Source organism: Micromesistius poutassou (assembly GCF_964030765.1).
Source record: "Micromesistius poutassou genome assembly, chromosome: 8".
Classification (NCBI taxonomy): Eukaryota; Metazoa; Chordata; class Actinopteri; order Gadiformes; family Gadidae; genus Micromesistius; species Micromesistius poutassou.
Window position 1 is genome coordinate 9,586,896 of NC_140278.1, and position 24,624 is coordinate 9,611,519.

The window sequence follows — 24,624 nt, forward strand, 5'->3', positions numbered from 1 at the left end:
TTTGTCTGTGTGTGTGTGTGTGTGTGTGTGTGTGTGTGTGTGTGTGTGTCTGTATGTGTGTGTGCGTGTGTGTACGTGTGTGTGTGTGTGTGTGTGTGTGTGTGTACGTGTGTGTACTTTATTGTCACTTGGGATCCAATACAGCAATGCTTGACAGCCCTTGTCAATCATTTCGATCCCTTGTAACTCGAGAGCTGAGTGATTGAAGACTACTTTACAGAATGGTTCACTCTCTGGGGAGGAACAACACGGCATCTTTAGAATGCCTTTGTGAGTAACTAAAAGAGACCCGAGATTTATATGTCTTCACAAGAAAGACTATTTGTAGTGTTTGCTACTACAATAACACAAATGTTTTTAGTGCTATATTTAGAACAAAAAATTAATGGAGTGAAAGCTAATAGTGAAATTGCTACTGTTTTGGATCCAGAAACATGTTACGGCAATACCGTCGACCACAAATTCACGTAACAAACAAGGATACCTTTTTATCAAGATTGTCTTCTGTATGCCACATGCTATTAGTTAGTCAATTGTATTCATTTTGAGTGCAGCAAATAAAGGTAGCTGCAATAAGTAACCAACAAACCTGTTGTTTTTTCTGAGGTTTACACCGATTGCAAATAATTGGATGTATTCAAAATGCCCAATCTTCACAGTTCCATGTCATGATAGCCATCTCCCCTGATAACATGTCCCCCACTGCTTCCTCCTCTCCCGAGCGGTACAGCCCGTAGCGTCCGTCTGTCCCCCACACCTCCCTTATCGGTGGACGAGTTGCTCATAAACAAACCCTGACTTTAATATTCCTATTCAGGAACTACTCTCCTCAGCCAATCACCGTGCAAGACGGAGTTAATGTCCACTATAATTCCTCCATCCTCTGTATTCGTCAACCCCTTTTATTTAATCGTTCCCATGGAGCCGAGTAGACATTCACAGCAGGAAACACCGCTTCCTTGCGTGTGAACGGAAGCGTTTCTGAGCACTCAGCTTCCAATTATAATACATCCTGCTTAACTGATGCTTATTAATTCCTTCAACTCATTATTGCATGCAAAGTAGGGATCTCTCATGAGATGAATACTAATGAAAAAAAAAGTTTCAAAAATAATCGTTCTTCTTCTTGCTCTGCTTCTCCTGTGGCTGCTGTCCACGGTGATCCAACTGTCTTGTTGTTGTTGTTGTTGTTGTTGTTGTTGTGGTTTTGATGTTGTGAATAAAATACTTGAGCCAAATAATTGAGGCCGCACAACAGATGATGGTTATTTCCGTGTTGCTGCGTGTGCCCAGACTTCGACGCAAGATTTGTGTCTACGTACATTTGTGTCTTTTCCCGAATATCTCTGGTGATCTGAGGAGTAGCTTTTGGGCTGCGGCGCGTATGGATTGTTTGTCGACTTGGAGCAGACCATTAGAGTGCTCTGGACTAGTGCACTAGGAGTAAATAAAGGAAGTGAGTCGACACTGAGCCAGCAGGGGCCGGCCAATAGGGCCAACCCAAACAAAACACTTCAATCTCTCACTGCTGCGCTCCAGCGCTCCCCAAGGGCGCGAGTGATTGATCCACTGGCCAATCTGAACGCATTGATCTAAGAACCACCCCCACCCACCCACCCAACCATTCACCCAAGCCACACACACACACACACACACACATGCACACGCACATGCACACACATGCACACCAAACACACACACACACACACACACACACACACACACACACACACACACACACACACACACAATACAACCACAGACAAACACACACACAGCAACCACAAACCCACAATACAACCACACACACACACACACAGACACACACACACACACACACACAGACACACACACACACACACACACACACACACACACACAAACACACGCCATCCTAAAACACAAACATAATGCAACCCCACACACGCACACACATACACATATTGTACAACCCCACACACAATACAAACACCCACACAGATGCGCACACATTCACAACATCAACTGTCCCGGTTTCCTCTATACTCTCTCTGCTGTCTGCCAGAAGTATTCGCTGGAGAGCCGGAGATGTGGAGCCCACATCGCTTTGACTCTCTCTGTGTGTTGTTCTTAAGAGATTTGATGCTATGAGTGTTTTGTAATACTGTAACATCCATGGATCACATTTCTGATGTACGGGTTTTGTCCCGTATGAGGCCCACGGTGGATTACAAATATATGAAAAGCGCTCTCTTGTTGTACCTTGAAATTGAGGGGCTTTCATACAGAGCGATTGCACTACATAGTTGAGGCTGGGGCTGTTCGGATCTGAGCAGAGGATCGCAGAGATGTTTAACAGCCTGATTCCATCAAACAAACGTTGGATTCCCATGACTCATCCATGGTCGCCCTCTCTCTCTCTCCCTCTCTCCCTCTCTCCCTCCCTTACAGGTGGTATATTTGAGTCTGTGGAGAGCGGTCCGTCAGGTGCAGAGGAGCTAGCCTTTAAATTTGCGTTGAACACAATCAACAGGAACCGAACACTCCTCCCCAACACCACGCTCACGTACGACATCCAGAGGATAAACATCTATGACAGCTTCGAGGCCTCCAGGAAAGGTGGGGATCTGATGTGTGTGTGTGCGTGTGTAGTTCTGCGTCGCGGTTGGGCTGTCTGTTACGAAGCCTGCCTGCTTTACATTGCAAATGCGTCCCCTGTTTGTGAGCTGTGAGCTGTGGTGGCTAAGATTGGAACAATTATAATCAGACGGGGGAGAGACTGCAAGGCACTTTGAATGTAAACAGAGCAAATTGATTGGTTTCAGGTAATGACTCAGTGGCTGTAATTCAAAGACCTGTTTGGCCCCTGGAGACAGCCTATAAAGTGCTATAAGCGATCAGTTTTGTGGATGCATCAGGCTGACATTTCGAGTCTCTTATCAATTATGGGCCATTACAGCCTGTCCCAGTGATTTAGGCAACTCCCAGATATCAAATGATTGAGCTAGAGGGCACAGAACCAGGGAATATGAGTTATGACGTGCCATCGCCCGGCTGTATTTAGGAACAACTGTATGAGACAACATGAAATTTTGCGTTTTTATTTTCTAATTGTCTATTCATATTTCATAGCAAAACTTTAATTTGACTGATAAGTGAAATAAATCCACTATTAAATGGAATAATTCACATCAAATGTCAATCAAATGTTACCAGAGCATAACGTCTTAAATTTGCTTGCCTAGTCTTGCATACGTACATCCAAGAAAAACAAATGTGATTTTTTTTTAATGATCTTACAGGGTATATGATGTTTTCAACTTAAAACTAGACTAAAGACTAAAATCGAGTATAGAATTTCTGTTGACTAATAATTTATGATTTTGTTTCGCGTGACATGCATTTTATTAATTTACAAAAACACAAATGTGATCATACATGGAACACATACACTAAAGATGAAATGAAGAAGTTAAATGATTAGTAGTCACCTAAAATACATAGTAGCCCATTAGGCCTACAGCTGTACTAAACTATGACCACGACATTTTTTTCCTCAGCCTGCGATCAGCTGTCTTTAGGGGTGGCGGCCATCTTTGGTCCTTCCCACAGTTCGTCGGCCAATGCGGTTCAGTCCATCTGCAACGCCCTGGGGGTGCCCCACATCCAGACCAAGTGGAAGCACCAGGTGTCAGACAACCGGGATGTGTTCTACGTCAGCCTCTTTCCGGACTTCTCCTCGCTCAGCCGGGCCATCCTGGACCTGGTCCACTTCTTCAAGTGGAAGACGGTCACGGTGGTCTACGACGACAGCACCGGTAAGGCTGCGAGGACACGCACACACCGAACAAACCACTGTACCTTAATAATAATGTACGATTGGGGGAGGGGAGGTGGTGAACCGGCCGAGGCGGAGCTGAGGTTGCCTACCAAAGTTTTAATCCCGCCTACAGAGTTGGCAACAACGATAAGATATGTTTCCTTCCGTAGCTTTAGCTTTTTTATTGACTTAATCAGCTAGCCTGGAAATCCAGACCCACATCTAGAAAGCTGTAGGGTCTGGCAACGAGTAATGAAAATGGCCCAACTCGACGGGCGGCACCAAGCATGCATTTGAAAATATCACTGCACGCAATTGGATAACACTACGACCAATCAGAAGAATACAAGGGCTGACCTATCCAGACCAGCGGAGCTAACCAATAGATAACTCTTGCCGTATCCGGTCAGTAAAACAGCAACGCTTTTGGCCCGCCTTTATCAGATACACCGATGTGATTGGTTAATGTCCTGGGCCAGGGGAATCGGGAAGTGAGTATATTGCTTGTTCCCAGGGTGACTCGCTGAGCAAATTCAAATTGTGCTCTCAAGAGAACTCTGGATTTCCAGGGTATTAATCAGCTGAAATGAAATCCTACTTCTGCGTTGCTTTGAGCGGGTTGTTTTAAGCGTTCAAGCGCCAAGGAAACATCTGGTGGCCGGTCGTATTGACCGTTGCTTTTTAATGTTGGACGTGAAGCGCATTGATTCGGAACTGTTTAAAAGCAAAGGTGTCCCGTTGCTGGAACATAATGTACAACCTTGGAACGTTATCGACCAATCAGGTTAGAGCATTTAAAAATGCTGTGGTATAAATGACCACATTCATCCCACAGCCCACTTCTACGGCCCCCGAGGGCTCTCCCACCTACGCCCCTGCCCTTTAAGAAGTGAAACCAACTCTCTCTCGTACTACTGGCGTTCAAACACTCGCTGCGTTACATCCAATGATCTTTTTTTATATCGCCATATACGCGCCGAATGTACTCGGTCGTAAAGAAAGTCACCCGTTCCATGAATTCAAACACCTGGTCGGGATTACAAGGCCATAATGGAAGATACATTTAATGTGCGACAGAGGAGGGAGAAAGTCCTTGGTGGAGCTAGTGTAGTGTAACTACCTCCCCCTCCTCCCGCCTCCCCCCCCCCCCCCCCCTGCCCCCGCCTCCCCTTCCCACGTCCCTCTGTCAGGACAGCATGCAGCAAGCGACCCAGCAGGACCGGTACATGAGCCATATGCCGGGGGTCAGCGGGGGGCAGCAGCCTGCGCAGAGCTCTGCCAGGTGTCCCCAAGCTCCGCACAGCACACACCTAGATACACACACACACACACACACACACACATGCATGCATGTACGTATGAACACCCACATGCCAGGGCGCGCACATGGATGCGCACACACAGACACGCGTGCATGTATACACACACATGAATGTACACATAACACACACACCCACACGTACCCACATGCATGGTTATATGCAAAGACATGCGTGCGCACAGATAGATACAGACACATGCAAACGCATGCAAAGCCACACGCTTACACACACTCAGGGCCTGTTCTGGCCCTCAATCACCCTCTGCAGTGTATTGTCTGTGTCTGATATATTCAGTATTCAGGGCAGATGACACTCATTTTAAGGAGCCCTACTGAACATGTCACACTGCTGCAGAGGCATATGGTAGATTTATGTTAGTTACATATGGTGGCTCGTCCCGATGAATATGCATAGCAAGCAAGGAAACAGCAGGAAGAGTCAATGTTAATATATTCGTCAGCGTCCAGTAGTATAATCACTCATGATGATAAAATCATAGAATGTGGAATTTCCCACTGGATGCGTTGTGAGGTAATTGTGGGGAAGGAGCATGCAAAAAAAACACAAGACTATATTAATAACACAGTCCAAATCATCATGTATTGCCCAAATATAATATTTTTTGTGATTGCAATCATAATTGATGCAGAACCCTAAACACTGTGGCTTTTTATTGTTTTTTTAAAAGGATTAAATTTATTTGGAATAAATGCATGCGTATGTGATAATCACACATATCCACAGGAGTGTGTGTTTGAAAATACGCAAGCATTTCTTTAGAATAAATGCATGCGTATGTGAGGATCACACATCTCCACAGGAGTGTGTTTTGATTACATGGGTTTATGCAGTAGCATAGGCCGCTTCGAGCAGCCAATTGATTTGCGGGCTGAACCTAGCACCCCATATAATTAAGGTGTGAAGTGGACATAGCTGTTTCACAATGGGGGTTAATAGAGACTTGATTTCCTGTCTTTGAGGAAGGAAATGAGATTTCGCCGTTGACCCTCAAACAGCTCCACCCGGGTCACCATTGTAAACGAGCGGTTGTTTACAATGGTGACCCGGGTAGAGAGGGGTAGATGTGAAGGAGCTGTGACGATGGAGACTCCCCACCACCCCCATCTGTCCTCAAACAATTGTATTTTGTGAAACGGCTCGGAGCGCATGATTTTCCATTTCGTTTTGGCAGGACAGCATGCTTGGGCAGCATATCCGAGAGGCCTGTGTAGCGTAATGCTCATGTTATTGTATAATTCCCACGGGTAAATCCCACAACTTGTCATTATATGACACTGTTGCCAATGTAAAACCCCATTTCCTTTATAAAAAAACACACACACATACACACAAGAACAAAGAAAACTGATAACACAACGGGAGGGAGATACACGACAACAGGAGAAATATCAGATAGGTAGGAGAGAAAGAAGTGGTGAGACACTGCGCCTGCCGTCGCGCTGTACCTCAGACGACCCAGGGAGCAGGCCATCAACTCCATCACCATAATGGGACTTCTATGACAGCTCGACTTTACAATGACACAAACAGATAGAGAAAGCCCAGTTCTGCTGGCCCCGTGTGCTACTGCGGAGACCCACAGGCACGGACAACAATCCATACGCCGCATCTCCAACCTCGCCTTTCTACAGCCGCCGGGATGTCTGATGAGGTCACGAGGCATGCCCCCCCCCCCCCCCCCCCCTTTACAACGAGACACCGGCAGCGTGCGTGCAGACTGGGACCGCCGGTCGGAACACACAGCCCCACACTCCAATCACTGTGCGACACAACGAGCCCTGACACATTTACGTCTTATTTTTAGAGTTATGGCGCGGCGAGGAGACTAGCTAGCTTAAATGAGCAGTTCATGGCAGGGTTCCCATGGCAACCGTCTCCTGACGCCATCCTTAGGAACGAGTCCCCCAGAGCGTCTCAGCCTCATCCGCCGTGGGCTCCGTTCACCCCAGTGCCTTCACATTGACACGGTTGATCCTTTTAGTCTCTTTCTTAACTCTTTCCGTGAAGCTTTTTCAACCAATGTTACAATTCAACAATCATAGTTGTGCCACACTAAATAGATACTTATAACCCATTCCTTAATCACAAGTACGAGTATATATCTCACATCAACATCACTAGATAATGTCGGTAGGACATGCACTCCGATTGAGTGTAGTGACTCGATTTTCCTTCAGTGAAAGACTCTGCCTACTTTAAACTACACAAATCCTAATAAGGTAACATATACAACCTAGTGTTTATACACACCGCGGTGTCTTTTGAGTGTACTTGAGAAGCTGTAAGTGAGCTTCTGCGGGGTAAGCATTGGCGGTCACGGGGCCCTCTAGTAATCTGCTTCCAATTGACGAGCGAGTGGTGTACCCCAGCCGTCCCACTCCCATCACATGCTCCACCGCCACTCAACAGATTGTTTCGAGAGTGGCTGGCCGGGCCATCCTTTCAGTTCATCGTTTCTGCTGGGGTGGGTCGAGCTAGCGCAAGCCAGGTGATCGTTTATTGGATGTCATGTTGCATGTATGGGTATAGTGCACTATATGAAGTAACTATATATATATATATATATTTTTTTTTTCGAGATGAATATCAACACACTTGCATGTACAGACTGAAACCCTGTTACTGTAATCCCTTCTGTAGGGACTTCCTATAGCCCTGTTGTGGGTTAGATATCTGGGCTCATTGACGTTGTAGTAGTGACGTTGTTTCCTCCACACTCTATCCTCTAAGGCCTAACAGATTTACATTTATTACAAGAACTCTAATACATTTACATCCATTGTGTTAAGAAGACATGATGGTGGTGGATTGTTACTGGCTTAGAGAAAACAGAAAACCTTAGTGATTATGTTCGGCTTCACTCAGAGGTTCACCTCTTCACACACTTTCTGCAGTCCTATGTGAATGCGGGCCGTGCTCAGCAACAGAGAATGATGTGTGATGACATGTGATGAGGTGTGTAAACAACTCCGCCTCGGTGTCTCATCGAAACGGCTCAAGAAAAAGGCAGATTGATCTGCCAAGCAGGAAACGTAGTCCGAATATTAAACCCAAAATACGTTTATTTTTCTATATATCTGTATCTTTCTGAGATGCAGACATGTGAGCGGGCGGCTGTGCCCTCTATTGACATGCATCCTGAGCCCCATTTCACTTTACAAATAAACAAATAAACATAGAACGAAAATATGAAAATAAAATAATAATAATAAAATAATAAATAGTGAGGCGTGAGGCAGGGGTGAGCGGGGGGGGGGGTCGTGGGGGATGGGGGTGGGATGGGGGGGGGGAGGAGTCACATAACCCTTGACCCCCCCCTGCCAGAGCATCTACCGCACGGCGAACCACAAGCCGTTAAACCCCCCCTTCTCGCCGCGGAGGGACGGCCCGTCCGGGGGGAAATCGCATTAGTGTCAACGGCGACACCGATGATGGAGCGGCCTCGCCACGGAGCACCGCACCGCTCATGCCCGTCGTCGTCGGTAACGGCGGCGGGCCATGGAGGAGGAGGGGGGGTGGAGGAGGGGTGGGGGGGGGGGGGGGGGGTGGAGGAGGAGGGGGAGGGGGAGGAGGGGGAATGGTTGGGTTAATGCTGCAGAAGCTGTTTCCCCTCGCCAGGATATTTATCACAGGCAGTAGGGTTCTGCTCTCGCTCCGCTCAGGAGACCCCCAGACGAGCCCCCCCTATAAGAAATGCTTAGAGCGGATGAAATATTCATGTGGAGTTAAATATGGATCCTGGAGCGGTCGCCTGCCATTAAACACATTCACCGCTGATCAACACTGACAACCCCCTCCCCCCCCCCCCCCACCCCCTGGTCCTCTGGCAATTGGGATCTCACACAACGACCCCCCCCATCCCACCCTACCTTATTGAATGCCGACTGTGTAGCCTGTAGAGAGAGGTAGGAATGAATCGGGGGGGGGGGGGGGGCGGGGGAGTCACCCATGCAAAATGACAGCAGAGGAATGAGTGGTGAAGGGAGGGTGGGAGGCGGAGAGAAAGAGAGAGAGAGGGAGAGAGATATAGCCAGATGTGCGTTCATGATGAGTGAGTGGGGCAGTCACAGGTGTCAGGTTGCTTTATCGATGTTAACTAACTAAGCGTGGAGCGGAGATTGCAACTCCGGGGGAGAAGGCCGTAGGTTTATCCTCAGACGGCGGCACGCAACGCCGAGCGTACGCCTGAGACATCCCAGCAAACGCAGACATCACCAGGCCCCACCACGCCCCACCGGCATCCTCCATAAACAAGCGTGTCTGTGAATAACGGTTATTCAGCTGCACACACACACACACACACACACACACACACACACACACACACACACACGCAAGGACTCCAGCACAAACACGCACACACACTTCCACAGAGACACACGCATGTACCCATGCGCCACCCAACACAGCATGGGTCTCGAAGAGTTTGTGTGTGTGTGTGCGTGTGTGGGGGTGGGGGGGGGTGAAGAGCTGTTTGGGATGTTTTCATGTATTTATGCTCGCTTTGGGCCAGGAGTCCCGCTCTCAGCTCACCATGGGCCCGCTACCTGGCAGCAGCTGTGAGCTGGTGTCGTGCGGTGAGGCGCACTCATCTGGAAACAGGAAGTAAACAAATTACACATTGGGCCAAACAGCTGGGGACTGTATAGGTAGAAAGATACATGGGGAGAGAGAGAGAGAGAGAGAGAGAGAGAGAGAGAGAGAGAGAGAGAGAGAGAGAGAGAGAGAGAGAAGGGGAGACAGAAAGAGAGTGATGGAGGAGGTAGAGAGTGGGAGAGAGAAAAACATAGAGAGAGAGAGTGTACGGCAGAGAGGGGCACAAGAAAGAGGGAGACAGAGGAGGGGAGAGAGAGAGAGAGGTAAAGTGCCGACGGTGCTGGAAGCTTAGTGTTACCTGCTCAGGGATATTCCAGCTACGTCAAGGAGGCAGTGTGTATCGATCCAGCTATCAATAAGTCTCCTGAGGAGAAGAGATGTATTTACCGGATATCAGCACATCTATCAGGCGTATTTGTGCTTGGGATCCTGTTCAATTGTGTCGGCGAGATTCACTACACTAATTTCCTCTGTGTGACTGATTGGCTTTCGGAGGTCAATAACAAAGATCTATACAGACCGTCAAATCACTGAGATCAAATGAATGATGGATGTATGAAGGATGAATGTTGAAGGATGAATGTCAGGCCAAACATTGATCTATGACTATTTCTGGAATTGATATATGATCATTTCTGCTTGTGTTTTGCAGGCGATAATATGCATAATGTATATGAGTAGGGTCTGCAGATGAAGCAGCAATGCAGGGAAATTCGTAGCCGCAGGGGAGAGAGAGAAAGAGAAAATAGAATCAAATGTATTAAAGGAAACGGGGGGAGAGAGACAGAGAGAGACAGAGAGAGAGACGTGTTGATCTGTGGGTAGAAAGGAGCTGGAAATATGAGCCAGGCTGTGGGTGGTTAAGGAAAAACGGAAACACAAGTGGAATTAATTTGAAACGCACACAAAACATATTTCTGCAGCTTCCATATCTTCAATCTGCTAAATGAACGGGGAGCTCAGCCCGAGAAGTGTGAGTCATTTATATTCTGCAAAAAACTTGTTGAGTCCACACTGTTTTTTTTTTTTTTCCTTTTTTTCTTTTTTCACCCGTCATATTTGATTTTTCTGTTACAGGGCTGATTCGACTACAAGAGCTTATAAAGGCCCCGTCTCGATACAACATCCGACTAAAGATACGTCAGCTGCCCACGGACTCAAAGGACGCCAAACCCCTGCTGAAGGAGATGAAGCGGGGGAAGGAGTTCCATATCATCTTCGACTGCGGCCATGAAATGGTTGCAGGGATCCTGAAACAGGTAGATATGGGTGTTCACATGCATGTGTGTGTGTGTGTGTGTGTGTGTGTGTGTGTGTGTGTGTGTGTGTGCATGCTTGTTTGTCCTAAGGCCAATGCCGATTTTCCCAGAAATTATGACATCATCTCATCGTTTCCATCAAAATCGATGAGGTGATGTCATACATTCCATCCATGCGACGAGATGCTGTCAAGGTTTATTTCCAAACGATGGGATGAGGTCATCTAACGTGAGACAGGTATTAATCGGCTTCATTTTGAAAGGCGTTGGCCCACACTACATATTCCTCATCGTCGTCGAATATTAAAGACAACACGATTCAGCCCAGCACTCTGCCACCATCACAGGGTGTTTAATCCATCCCAGAGCAGGGGGATGGCTGGGGGAAGGTCAGGACTCCCATCATTAGTAATGTCTGAAGACTCTGTGGCTAATCGGAGGGAAGGACAGACGGTCCTGCTCTGATAGTCCTATTATGTGACACACACCACTCTGGTAAAGATTTGAAATTATTCATACCCATCGGTCTAGAAGGATGCCTTCCTCCCCAACCCTTCATTGAAACAAATGGATCTTTCTTCCCTTATTTGGCCATGACATTTCTTTCAACACAGACCCAGTTAAACATACATGTATATTTAATTGCATTTTATCGTACACCCAGAAAACACTTGAAGAGCAATGTACTATAAAGATGTTTTTGTGTCTACGAGAAAAGGTAAACATGGCCTTTTTTGTGTTTTATTACGGACACTATGCAATTAGTTATAAACAGCAGCGCACTTATAATGGAGGTTCTCTCCTGAAAATGGGATCTGCAATTTGTTTCCTACCATTACCCTAGTCTCCCACTCCCCCAGTATATAGTGCAGTATCCACCTGACACATTGGCTGGATATACACAGGGACAGTGGCCGTTGGTTTGCCCCTGGTTACCCATCCTCTCCATTGGCCCAGCCACCACTCCTAATCTGTGATTCATAATGGCTGAAGCGCGGCCGGGTAACAGCGGGCCGGGACTCAGCCGTGTGCTCCGGGCCCATCTGGTTTTGACAACAGCACTACGGAGCCTAAATAGGGGTGGCATGCAGCCAGCTAGCCACCCCACTCACACACACACACACACGGGCACACTTATATACACACAGACACACGCACACTAGCTGATGATAGATCAAAATATGGGGCTGGATTCGTATTTCTAAATAGAATGGCATTACTTTACCGTTATCGAAAAGCTGCATAAAAAACAAATTATGTTGCCTGATGGAGGATAGCTGGGCGGGTGGCTTGATAAAAATGCCTTTTTCTCCTAGGTACACACCCAGACACACACAGGCACACAGACACAAAGAGACACGCGCACACCGGCATAAGCAAGAAAGAAAAAACACATTATGGGCCGTCGTAAAGATGCATAACCTCACTGCCCGCTGCTGTGCCATCTTTTATCAAACCCCCTTTCAATTACTGGTCTCTCACTCTCCCATATTTCTTCTTTTATTTCCTCCCCCCTTCTTTCCCTTTGTCTCTTTCTCTCGTACTCTCTCTCTCTCTCTCTCTCTCTCTCTCTCTCTCTCTCTCTCTCTCTCTCTCTCTCTCTCTCTCTCTCTCTCCCTCCCTCTCACTTTCATACAGGCTCTTGCCATGGGAATGATGACAGAGTATTATCACTTTATCTTCACCACACTGGTAAGTGTATGGGAGTCCTGCTCTGTGTTTCTGCAGCACACTGACTTTTTCATCAGCCGCTGCTCTAATCTCCATACCCACTGTGGAGATGTGTTGTCGTTTCCCGAGAAGCGAGCCTGAGACACGCCTCCATCTTTGATTCCCTACACAAGTCGTCTTTTATTTTCTGTTTTATTTTCTCCTCCCCGCGTGGCGCCTGATCGCCATTGGTCATGGTCGCCATTCGCAACACCATCCTCTAGGTTGGCCAGGGTGCTTTAAGTTCCATTTTTTAATCCAAGCATCAGGATGGTATCATACTGCACCGAAAGACAGGAACACGAGTCACATGCAAGTGTTACGCAGCAACAGCAAGGCATTCAAAGTGATTCGTTTTCTTATGAGTTGCACGACTCTTCACTTGGAATACAGTGTGAGAGTGTTGAGATGTCATCAAGTGAGAAGGAATGACAGAAGACTACACTTCTTCACTCTCTTCACTTCACACTGGGGTTGATAAGTTACCGGACTACTTGCAGAGTGATATGAAAGACGTGAATCACTCCACTTTCCTTGACAGAGGTCATTATATGCTTAGCAACAGTCATTATTGAAAAATTAGTCACCACCGGAAGTCGAGAAGGCCCATGCAAGTGAACGGAGCGTTCCACAGCATTGAGAAGAGCTGTGTAATATATATATATATATATATATCTTCCACTTTATCCGATTCTCCCTTTCAATAATTTTGTATCAAGCGACTCACATCACATACCCTGCAAACAAGCAAACTAGGTGTGTACACATAACATAACACACATGCACAAACACACTCATATCTTCTTTAGATACAAATCATTTTATATACACGTAAACACACACACACACACACACACACACACACATCATCTCAGTCAGTCACATTATTTAGATCATTCTCTTGAAGCTTCACACTTTCTTCTTGTAAACCACAGGAAATAGTACAGATCAAGCCCCCCCCCGACTCTCTCTCTCTCTCTCTCTCTCTTTCTCTCTCTCTCTCTTTCTCTCTCTCTCTATCTCTCTTCCTTCTTCTGCTCTCTATCTCTCTTTCTTCTTCTGCTCTCTATCTCTTTCTCTCTGTCCATTTTGCCCATACATTTTGTTCCCCAATTGTCTAGCTCTTTATCCATGGAAACGTATTATTTTCAGATTAAGATGTATCCTCCACTGGTTTTGTTTGATATAAATATATTATATATATAAATATAGATATTCCCAGCAACTCACAGCAGTAGTTAAATTTATGCAAGATAATTAAATATCCCACAGGTTTTCGCAAGCAGATGAAAAGTCATAATTCAAACCTGAGGAAGGGAGAGAGTGAGAGAGAGACAGACAGACTGAAGCCGTTTCTCAATTCGCGTTCTTGTGTGTTCTCGTGTACTTGCGTTCTCGATAAACGTCATCAGTGGTAGCCCAAGCACTGTTCCAATTCCAAGTACGCGAGTATGCGAGTACTGTCGTAAAACCCGGAAGTGTTCTCAATGCGTTCTCGATGAGGCCGTTCTACCGAGGATGCATCGGAGGTGACTCGTGTGGACTTGGAACCGTTAAATATCCCAGAATGCATCATCGAGTCCACTGCTGTTCCAATTGCAGGTGAGTACTCGCGTTCTCGGAAGTCTGTACTTGAAAGTCCGGACTTGCCAAGTACGTACTTCCAAGTCCACAAGTACGTAGTCCGCGTACTTGGTATTGAGAAACGGCTATAGAGAAAGACAGAGAGAGAGACTTCCACTGTTGGAGACTACATCCAAGCCAAAATGAGGCTGCATATGGCAGCCATTTTCTGCCAGGTTTAATTTTACTCTCTGTTGTGATCTCATGTCAACTGGGCTCCGCTAACAATATTCCAGACTGCTAATAAGGCTTCCCATCTTGTGCTATTATTAACAAAGACCTGGTCAGAAGTCATTAATTAACTACTAATTAAACCAAAGCGTGTCTTTTTTTCACTCCCTTATACACTTGGTGCTCAACCTTTCCCCCCCCCCCCCCCTGCAGGATCTGTTTGCTCTCGACGTAGAGCCTTACCGATTCAGTGGTGTGAACATGACTGGCTTCAGGATCCTAAACACGGAGAACAGCCAGGTCGCCTCCATCATAGAGAAGTGGTCCATGGAACGACTGCAGGCCCCACCCAAACCTGACTCTGGTCTACTGGACGGCTTCATGACCGTAAGTCATACCAAACCTCACACACACCAGTCCGGAAGGGGCGGAGCCACGCCTTGTTTTCTGTTCTGTGTTTCTGAGTTATGCGTCCAAAGAGAAACTGATTTGTGCAAGTAGACGAAGCTTCAGAAGATTTTAGCATGTGTATTTCTACAGGGGTCAGTCTAGAAATTATTAGAAACCTTCACAGACACTTTTTTACTGTTCACTATTGCTGGCCGAGTGTGTGTTTGCTGTCAGTAGCCAATTTTGTGCTTACAGATCCACTATTCAGTAACATGATTTGTCGAAGCAAATATGAAGCGAAAGAAAGCGAAACTCCCCGTTCGCCCAGATTTGAGCTTGTCTGCCTTCAGACTTCAGTTTAGTAATTTATAGACCGACTTGAGACTACACCAAACAAGTGTCCATCTCTCCATTTATCCCCATATCGATTCTTCTATCTGTCTATCTGTTCATCCATACATCCACACGTTCCTCACAAAACGATTCAGGGTTTGGTTTTGCAACGTTCGTTGTTGATGTTTTTGATTGCATTTTCCCTCTGTGCAGTACTTTCCCTGTTTTCAGTGTGCAGCCCGGCTGTTTCTCTGCGTCCTAGTGCAGGCAGTGAGTTTGAAACATGAATGGTGCTGGGAAGCAGATAAGAAAGTGTTTAACCTCAAGGTGAAGGTTGGGGTGTTATAGTTCCTGACACCTAGAGATCTGAGCATGGTGTTTGATAAGGCTTGTGTGTGTGTGTTTGCGTGTGTGTGTGTGTGCGTGTGGGTTTGTGAATGTAATTGTCTTGATGGTTTTGTGTATGTGTGAGTTTGCGCATGTATTTGTGTGTGTGTGTGTGTGTGTGTGTGTGTGTGTATGTGTGCGCGTGTGCGCGTGTCACTGGCTTTATCTCTTGCTGTGCCGCTCACTTTGTGTGCTTGTGTCTGTGTGGGTGCGTGCTGCTCACTGAGTGTGTTTGTGTGCGTGTGTGTGTGTGTGTGTGTGTGTGTGCGCACACACATGCATCTCACGTGTAAGAGTGTGCAGTAGAGGGTGCAGTCATTGGGATTTGAAGCCTCCCTGATTGGAAGACATGTGCTGTAGTAAGTGCTCCCTCTACATTCCCTGGGCTGCTGCTGCTGCTGCTGCTGCTGCCACTGCTGTTGCAACACCACTCTCTTATCCGGGAGCCCAGCCAAAACACCATACCACCAGAGAGACACTTCTCGGGGAATCGAACGAGTAGGAGCACCAGCGGAGAGGTGCGTGGAGGGTGGGGGTGGAGAGAGAAAAGAGAAAAGAAGAAAGATGAGGTGGCAGAGGCCGCTGGAGAGGAGATGCCCGTTGTGTTTTTGATTTTTTCTTTTTGGGGGGGGGGGGGTTTGCTTTGATTCATTCAATGAAATTCAATACCAAGGTGGTTTGAAATCTCTCCAGCACAGCACACTGGCCCGCAACCAGTTGGAGAGCAAAATTGAAGTAATGAACAAACCGGCTAGGGGCTCACCTCTGGGAGCGTAAATCCCTTCATTCAAAGCTCTTGGTGGGCAGCCCACAACCGCTCTTTCCTGGGCGGAGGTTCTTTTTATGACTATTATTTATTTGGGAATCGATCACTACAGTTTCTTCGCTCTATTCATGCCACAATTCCGATCTGTTAACACCGGAACCTCAATGACAAGTCAACACAAATCACACATTGTATTTGTATTTACGTTTACATGGGCGGGGGTGTGTGTGCTTGCGTGTGCTTGAATTATTTCTATGGATAATCCACAGTGCGAATGTTCACTATCGACCAGTGAGCTTTCTTCTGATTGCCTTAGCTTTGCATTCTTCCTCCATCTGTTCATCTCTTTGTACAAAATACCCAACATGCCGGTCCGACACTGCAGGCCGCCTGTCTCCGATCGCTGCAGCGGATGAAGATTTATGTCCGGGCAGGGGGGTGGGGGGGGGGGGCACTGTGCAGTGAACCTGCTCATCAGAGAATTAATGGCATATGAGTTTGAAGGTGGGGAATTGATTAATTAGACAAATGGTGATCAGTCAGCGGCTAATGCATATTGACATGGTGAAAGGTTCCGTAAACGTTTGATTAACGGCTTCACTTGTGTGCTGTATTTACGGTGGCGTGTGCTCAGGCAAGTGAACTGCTGATGTGCGGTTACTCACATGGGAGGGCTGGTCATGGTGGTGGTGGTGGTGGTGGGGGGGGGGGGGGGGGGGGGGTCGTGGAAACAGGATTGTGGTACCGGGGCAGGACTCCCCCAGGGTCCTTACGTTTTATTTTTTTTGAGCGCTCCTCCTTTCCTCTCCATTGTCTCGCCTAGTGGTGGTGTAAAAGCCACGCCATGGTTTTCTCAGCACTATTATCTTTTTACCTACTTTTCGACTCTTTAGTCATTCAGCCGGCGCTTGTATCTACAGCGACTTACTGGGGATTGTTTCAGATGGATGTTGTTAAGGAGAAGGTAGGGGTTAGGGTATCGTCCTTAAGGATGCCTACAGGTAAACTGTGGGCGTTGGGGATCGAACCCAAGGCCTTGGCATCGAACACCATGACCACTAATCCTGCCCCCATGATCTGAAGGATTTTAGCCTTCATTTTATTTTTAGACACTACGTCCAAAAATGTTTTGAGGAATTTAATTGGTTGTTGATAACTCATTCTGTTTGTGTCCAGACGGAATTGACCAAAGGGTGAAGCGAACCCACCACATAAAAGGAATAACTAATCAAAAGTGAAAACCCCTCCGGTTCTCCACTCCTATCAAAGTGGTCAAAACACACAGCCGAGGAACAAGGTACACAAACCGCTGCTAATGAGTCGAGTCTCACGAACCATCACTGTTCTTAAAGGTTTCATACTTAACGTTTGACTCAACATTGCATCAAATACATTACTGTGAAAATAATAGACATTCATCTTTTTCCACGCAGGGCACTGAGTTCCACCCCCCCCCCCCACGGCAGGTCCTTCATTCCACGCTGTTCAAAGTGAAACCCGAGCACTCAAAAGCACCACCACCCGGGCCTGCAGGCACCTGCTTAGCTCAAAGCTAAATGGGCTTTTATCGTCCCTCACAACTGCACAAAAGCACCATTAATAAATAAATACATCAGCCAAAGTGTTCCGCCAAAAAAAAAAATTAACAAAATATTGTTTTGTATTCACCAAGGTTTTGACTGAATCCGCACCTTCGGTCCTCCTAAAGCGAGCTTCAATTAATCGGTGGCTCCTTGCGGGGGCCTGGCCCGCGTCACGGCTTAACCCACGCAGCCACAGTGACCTAACAAGCTCCTCTCGCTCATTAGCATAATGTCTCTGCCAGTTCATTAGCGACGCTGCCGCCTGACTTGCTCTGCACACGCTCAGTACGCCCGACCACTTGCATGACATAAAACACGGTGCATTTAGGGAAAACGACTGCGCACCTCCGACCGTCACCCCCTCCCCCAGCTTTCATCCACCCGACAAGTTTTACAATGAGAACCTTCCACATCAGTCGTTGCTACTTCAAACGCTACTACTATAGACGTTACTACTATAAACGCATTGAGTCAAAGTGTCTCACAATGAATTCAGATGGAGGTAGTGATTATCAAGGTAGGGTTTAACTTAATAACGCCCAAACATGGCAAGCTGTCGACATGAGGGAATCGAACACGGAACCGTTCGGTGGCTGGCAACACACTATAGCGACGACCCTGTCCTGTCCCTGTCGTTGGTGTCATGTTTCGTTTCATGCAGGGACTCTGTGATTGTCGTTGCTATTCAGCGCACAACCGTCAGTCGTACATCGCCGTGGAAACCGTTTCAATCTCTGTATTGCTGGATTTCTTTGATGGAATGCAATTTCCCTTTTGACAGATATCATTTAAAGCCTGATTCAGGCAGAGATGTAAAAATAGACTCATAAATATATGCCAGACAGACATCAATCATATCCCATGGGTAAAACTCTTTCTAGGCATAATTCAAACATTTTAAACCAAAGCCAGGCTACAGAGTGGAAAGAAACACCACACTATATAGCCATTTAGCGTTTAATGGTCTTATAGTTTCATTCGGTTGACTTGAATTCCTACTAGTAAGAATAACATTTTTACTCATAAGATTTGAATTCTTACTAGTAAGAACAAAGTCTCAATGTCACAATGTGTAACCTTGACATATATGTTATCAATGGCTGGCTGGGGTATTCGTAATGGCAGTATTTTTCTTGTCAACCAAGGGAGAGGTACATGCTGGCCAGCATTTTTATGTAACGTTGCACTTCTGTTGCACAGGCTATCGACTGGCTATCGAAATGATCGCCAGTCAGAATGGGTAGAACACTGTTATTGACTATTTTGAATTCTGAAAGTCTCCCGCCTTTTTTCTCCCAGCATTTTTCACAAGGAAAATTTGTAATTCTTTCAGGTAACAATTACATTTTGTCTAATCATATATTATCAGATAATTAATGTTCAAATTATGAATAGTCAGAATAGCATTATTGATATATTCAAATTAATCAGTTTTCTGAATGGCATAATTCAGAAAATAATACTTAATTAATATAGCCACTTCTAGCCTTTATATGCACTTAGCAGTTGGCTATTTGAATATGAATACACAGTACTATTTGTAGTGGTAATATTATATTAATTAACTATTCTATTGCTAATATCTGAAATGGAAATAATGATTTATTCTGTTTATTCTTATATTCTTATTTATTCTAACATTTATAATTATATTTCTACTAGTAAGGATTTCATTCTTACTAGTAAAAATGTTATTCCTACAAGTAGGAATTAAAACATAGATATATTCAATTCTCACGAGAAGTGAATTATTACTAGCAAGAATTAAATTCTGCTGGGTGACGCACAAGACTATCAGAGTATTAAAACAGCCTTCCATAACACATCACACCATGAATCAAATAAGTGATGAAATGAACAAATGAATAACCTAATAAATAGCAAGAATCCAAAGAAAATTGGAGAATGCAAAACCAAAACGGAGAGGTTAGATCTCATCTCTCCTGAACGTTACCATCCACGGCTGCCTCTCCCCAATTCATATGCCAATCAAACCCTGTCTCCATGGAGACCTCCGTAAGTGGTGCTGTAGCGCCTGGGAAACAAGGCTGTCCTCGCCTGAAGGGTAAGAGAGGGCTAATAGGGCAAATGTGTTTAAGAGGAGGCTGGTGGAAAGCTGGTGGGGGCAGGCGAGAGATGGGATGGAGGCTTGTGAAATCCTAGATTACGCACAGATATGAGTCACGTTGGGAGAGCACCAGTCTTGTGGTTGTACAAAAGCAAAAATAAAATACAATAAAACGTCTGGTGTGATTAGAGAAACACTTTACACTATATCACTATATATGTTTCTATACACATTGGCCTGAATTCAGTATTATTTCAGTGCTTCAGTGCTTGGCGTTGTGGGCAGACGATTGGACTATGCTTGTCTCCGCCTCTCAGATGAGGCATCAGCTTAGCTTTCTCCATCTGCTTCTCTGTGTGCGTCAAACTATCTCCCTCCCTCCCTCCCTCCCTCCCTATCTTTCTCTCACTCTCATTCTCTCTCTCTCTCTCTCTCTCTCTCTCATTCTCTCTCTCCTTCCCTCCCTTTCCCATTGGTCCCCTTCTAATCACCCTCTTTCTCTCTATCTCTCTATCTCTCTCGCTCTCTCTTTCTCTCTCTCTCCCTCTCTCTCTCTCTCTCTCTCTCTCTCTCTCTCTCTCTCTCTCTCTCTCTCTCTCTCTCCCACTTTTTCTCTCTGTCTTTCTCTCACTCATGCTCTCTCTCTCTCTATTGGTCCCCTTCTAATCACCCTCTTTCTCTCTCTCTCTCTCTCTCTCTCTCTCTCTCTCTCTCTCTCTCTCTCTCTCTCTCTCTCTCTCTGGCTGTCACACTTGGATCTGGCTCCCTTATTGTCCACATGCTGGGGAAAGAATTTGGCTGTGAGGCGCGGCGGGAATATAGTCCGACAGCTGGCCAGGCAAGTGTAGTCGCTGGCGCTCCTGGCGTCACCCACGATGGAGAGGCCATCAACTCTGATGCCACCATGTTCGCCCACAAGCCTGACCCAGTGTTCTCTTACGCCTGGTGGGGTTTGACTGGAGTCATGGAAGGAAAAACTAGGCTGAGCTAAGCTAACAAAGCCATACATTGCTTTTTTGTTATGTTCTGCCCAGAAACTGGCACTCTGTTCTGTACCGCATTTCTGTGCTTGATTCTCTTTTTTGATAGTAACACTTGATAATAACACTTGATAATAACATCCAGACAAGCCAAGTCATTTATAAGCCTTTGGTTAATGATGAACTAATCATCAACAAAGCGTTGACAAACGAATGTAGGTGATTAATACGTGCTATGGATAGATCTGCCTACCAGTTTATCCACTATACCAACTGGTAAACTGATGTACCCATAATACATCTGGGTGGACATTCCCTCTTGTGATGTCACTAGAGGGTCTATTTTGACATGGCTTGACATTACTGATCAACTTCACACCTGGTGGCTAAAACCCTGGTCCATTAACAAAGCACTTATTGATCATCTAAATAAATGTTTTGAATTGTATTGATGCTTGCAGTGGTATGCAACAGAGATGCACACACGCTATAAGAGATGTGTATGTGACAGGAAGTAGGAATTACACACCCACACACACACACACACACACACACACACACACACACACACACACACTGAACACACACTGAACATGATTTAAACCAGGAATTTAAGTAATTGGTCAAGGTCAAGTGTGATGTCACGGGCAGAGTAGACAGGAAAAGAGTTAGTGTTAGTGAGTCAGTTAGTGAGTCAGCTCGCGTTGGAAACAGAACTGGAATAACGATGATAATTCATCACGCACCACTACCTTCCACCTGCCCTTTGAGCACCAAAAATACTCTCTCCGCAACCTAGTTCATTCCTGTGATCATACATCGTTTTTGCATTCGGTTGACCCAAGTCTCCCCACGTCTTTATTACGAATGCAAAATGCCCCACAGTTGCTCCTTCTGCCTCCTTTCTCCTCTTCTTCAGTATGATCACCAGGAAGCGGCAGGCCTGTGTGAGGCTTATGGGGGTTATGGCTTAGTGACAGCCAGTGCCTACAGGCCATCATTAGACGCCTTACCCATGGTGCTGCTGTCCCAGCTGGGTGCACAAGTGGCTCGGAAGGGTCTGCACAGGGCCGGCTCTAGCCACTTCGGTGCCCTCGGGGAGATTAGGATTTGATGCCCCCACACACACACACACACACACACACACACACACACACACACACCCCCCCCCCCCCCACACACACACACACACATACACACACACACACACACACACACACACACACACACACACACACACACACACACACACCAGAACCATCGCCAACACCACATTACCCCATTAGTACTGCCTCATCACCACCCACTCATCTACAGTACAAAGATGTACAACATCAGACTCCACAATGGTTTCAAAAAAGAAAAAGATATTTCGTTTTACATTTAGGGCATTTAGCAGACGCTTCAGTCCAAAGCAACTTACCAATCGTATACACATTTACACACCGATGGCGGTGTCAACCATGCAAGGCAACAGCCAGCTCGTCCGGAGCAGTTAGGGTTAGGTGTCTTACTCAGGGATACCTCGACGCTGGGAGAACCTTCCGGGTACAAGTCGACAAGTCTGGTTTGTTAGCTACTGCCCAGTGTGTGAATTATACCACAGCAGGGTCGGGGGGGGGGGGGGGGGGGGGGGGGGGGGGGTGGGCAAAGGTACTGCACTCGTCATATGCCTGAATTAATGACTAACTCTGTATAAATGCTGGTCGTTGCATTAATAGCCTACTACAACAGAACAGACATAGGCCAATTATCAAGAGAAAATTTGTTGCACATGGGTGATGCCATTTATCTATATATATACAATATTTACATTAAACGCCCCGATGGATCAGGTTCATTTAATTTCAACAGATTTCCAGAGCATTTATGGTCTATGCAAACTTCAATCCACATGATAAAAAATAATCCATGGACCACCAAAGTAACCTTTGACTGTTGAATTAAATCAACTTCAAGTTACCCGACTCAAAAACTTACATTGTTTCACATGGACTGTAGCCTATCTTAGGGCTGTACACAGTGCCGGACACACGCAATAAGAGCAGCCAACCTATAGCCGACAGCCTATCCATGAACAATATGCCATTATTATTAATAAAACAGCTATAACACAACACAACCCTCTCACTGCCTGGAGAGATGCAACGCCACATACACTACAGGCGCTTAAGTGACAGTCTTATAGCATATACCTAAACAAGCTTGTGTGAGTGGGTAGTGGGGCTGCAGGCAGCGCCCCCACGCTTCCCCATGCTTCTAGCGCAGTAATGACAAGCATTAGGCTACGTTTTTTCAAGAATCATAAACTCAAAATATAATTTTATTTCACTTATTTTACACCTTTGAGAAAAAACATGCCCAAAATAGCATTTATTTTATCAATATTTTAGAGCTCCCCCAAAATTTCACAAACCTTGTTTCCAGGGGAGCTCATGTCACTACTAGGGGAACTATAGCTCGCCCTGCTCTCCCTTAATTTGCCCACTGCCACTCCAGTATTAAAGTATTCATAATATCATTTAAGATTGATTAATTATTTATTATTGTATTTATTTAGCCTGTCTGTGATGCGCATCAAACCGTAACTCATTCCTGAATTTTCCTTAATGCAAAGCAAAAATTGAGGAGCAAGATATGTCTGACATTTTTCCATTGAGGCCTGTATGGCCCGGCTCTGAAGCCCCTCTCCTAGGTCAGGGGCGGCAGAGAGGGCGTCTCATGACGTCACAGGGTTAGTGAGCATCAGACCAGAGCAAATGTTAAAATGCTAAAAACAATATATATGATTTATTAGTTTTATCAACTAGAAACACATATTTTGTCATAATCTTTAACCCTTGCTTGGTTTCAAAGAAACATTTCCCCCAATAATAAATATATAAATATAAATATTTTCACAGATTTCCTTTTTTTTTTTTTTCTTTGCTCATTATCTGTTCGCGGAGGGAAAAAGCCCCATCAGATTCAGTTGACTGTTTAAGACTATTAGTTCTTCTGACAGTAGGCCTTTGTCATGGGACAGTGGGTCCTGCTAGTTAAGCAGTACGGCAGAGCTCTGCTTATAGCACAGTCTTAGGTCGAGTCAAGGCCTGCGCATGCACAGTGGTTGGCCTGACAGGAGCAGACCTGCCTTTAATTGGCCAAAGCCTTCCGTAACCCTTTTGATCTCTGGGCCGGTTCTGTGTGGGCTGAGATCTGAGGGAAGGGAGGATGAGGATGAGAGAGGGCCTTCCCCCCACACCATATATCTTCAACCACAGAACACTTCTGCTGGAGCAGTGTCATCTCTACCGATGGAGGTCAGCCACAATGAAATCAACGTATAATGAAGGTTTCTGCAAGAATAAATTGTCGGATATATATATATATATATATATATATTTTTTTTTATTTCCCAGCATAGGACACAATATATTCCATTGCTGATATGTTTAGTATGGTAAAATGGAGTGTACACTTCCTGGCTCACTTATCCATCTCTTTTAGTGTGCAACATAATTTCCTTTTCTTACTCTTGGCAGATCATCTCATTAAACACGCTTGATTTGCTTTAGGAGAATACTCTGATTTGGAGTCTGCAAAGTCAATTGCCTGCTTTAACAATAATGGGGCC

General features: G+C 45.8%; 1 protein-coding gene across 1 annotated transcript in view; it reads left to right on the plus strand.

Moving 5' to 3' along the window:
• grik2 (glutamate receptor, ionotropic, kainate 2) overlaps positions 1 to 24,624 on the plus strand; it is a gene marked incomplete at both ends in the record, with an annotated part of 119,677 nt that overhangs the window by 33,167 nt on the left and 61,886 nt on the right. The window contains 5 exons of the mRNA XM_084471908.1: positions 2,431 to 2,598; positions 3,540 to 3,797; positions 10,816 to 10,997; positions 12,636 to 12,689; positions 14,715 to 14,888. Of these exons, the coding sequence (XP_084328034.1) occupies positions 2,431 to 2,598; positions 3,540 to 3,797; positions 10,816 to 10,997; positions 12,636 to 12,689; positions 14,715 to 14,888 (836 nt within the window). The remainder of the gene's footprint in view (positions 1 to 2,430; positions 2,599 to 3,539; positions 3,798 to 10,815; positions 10,998 to 12,635; positions 12,690 to 14,714; positions 14,889 to 24,624) is intronic.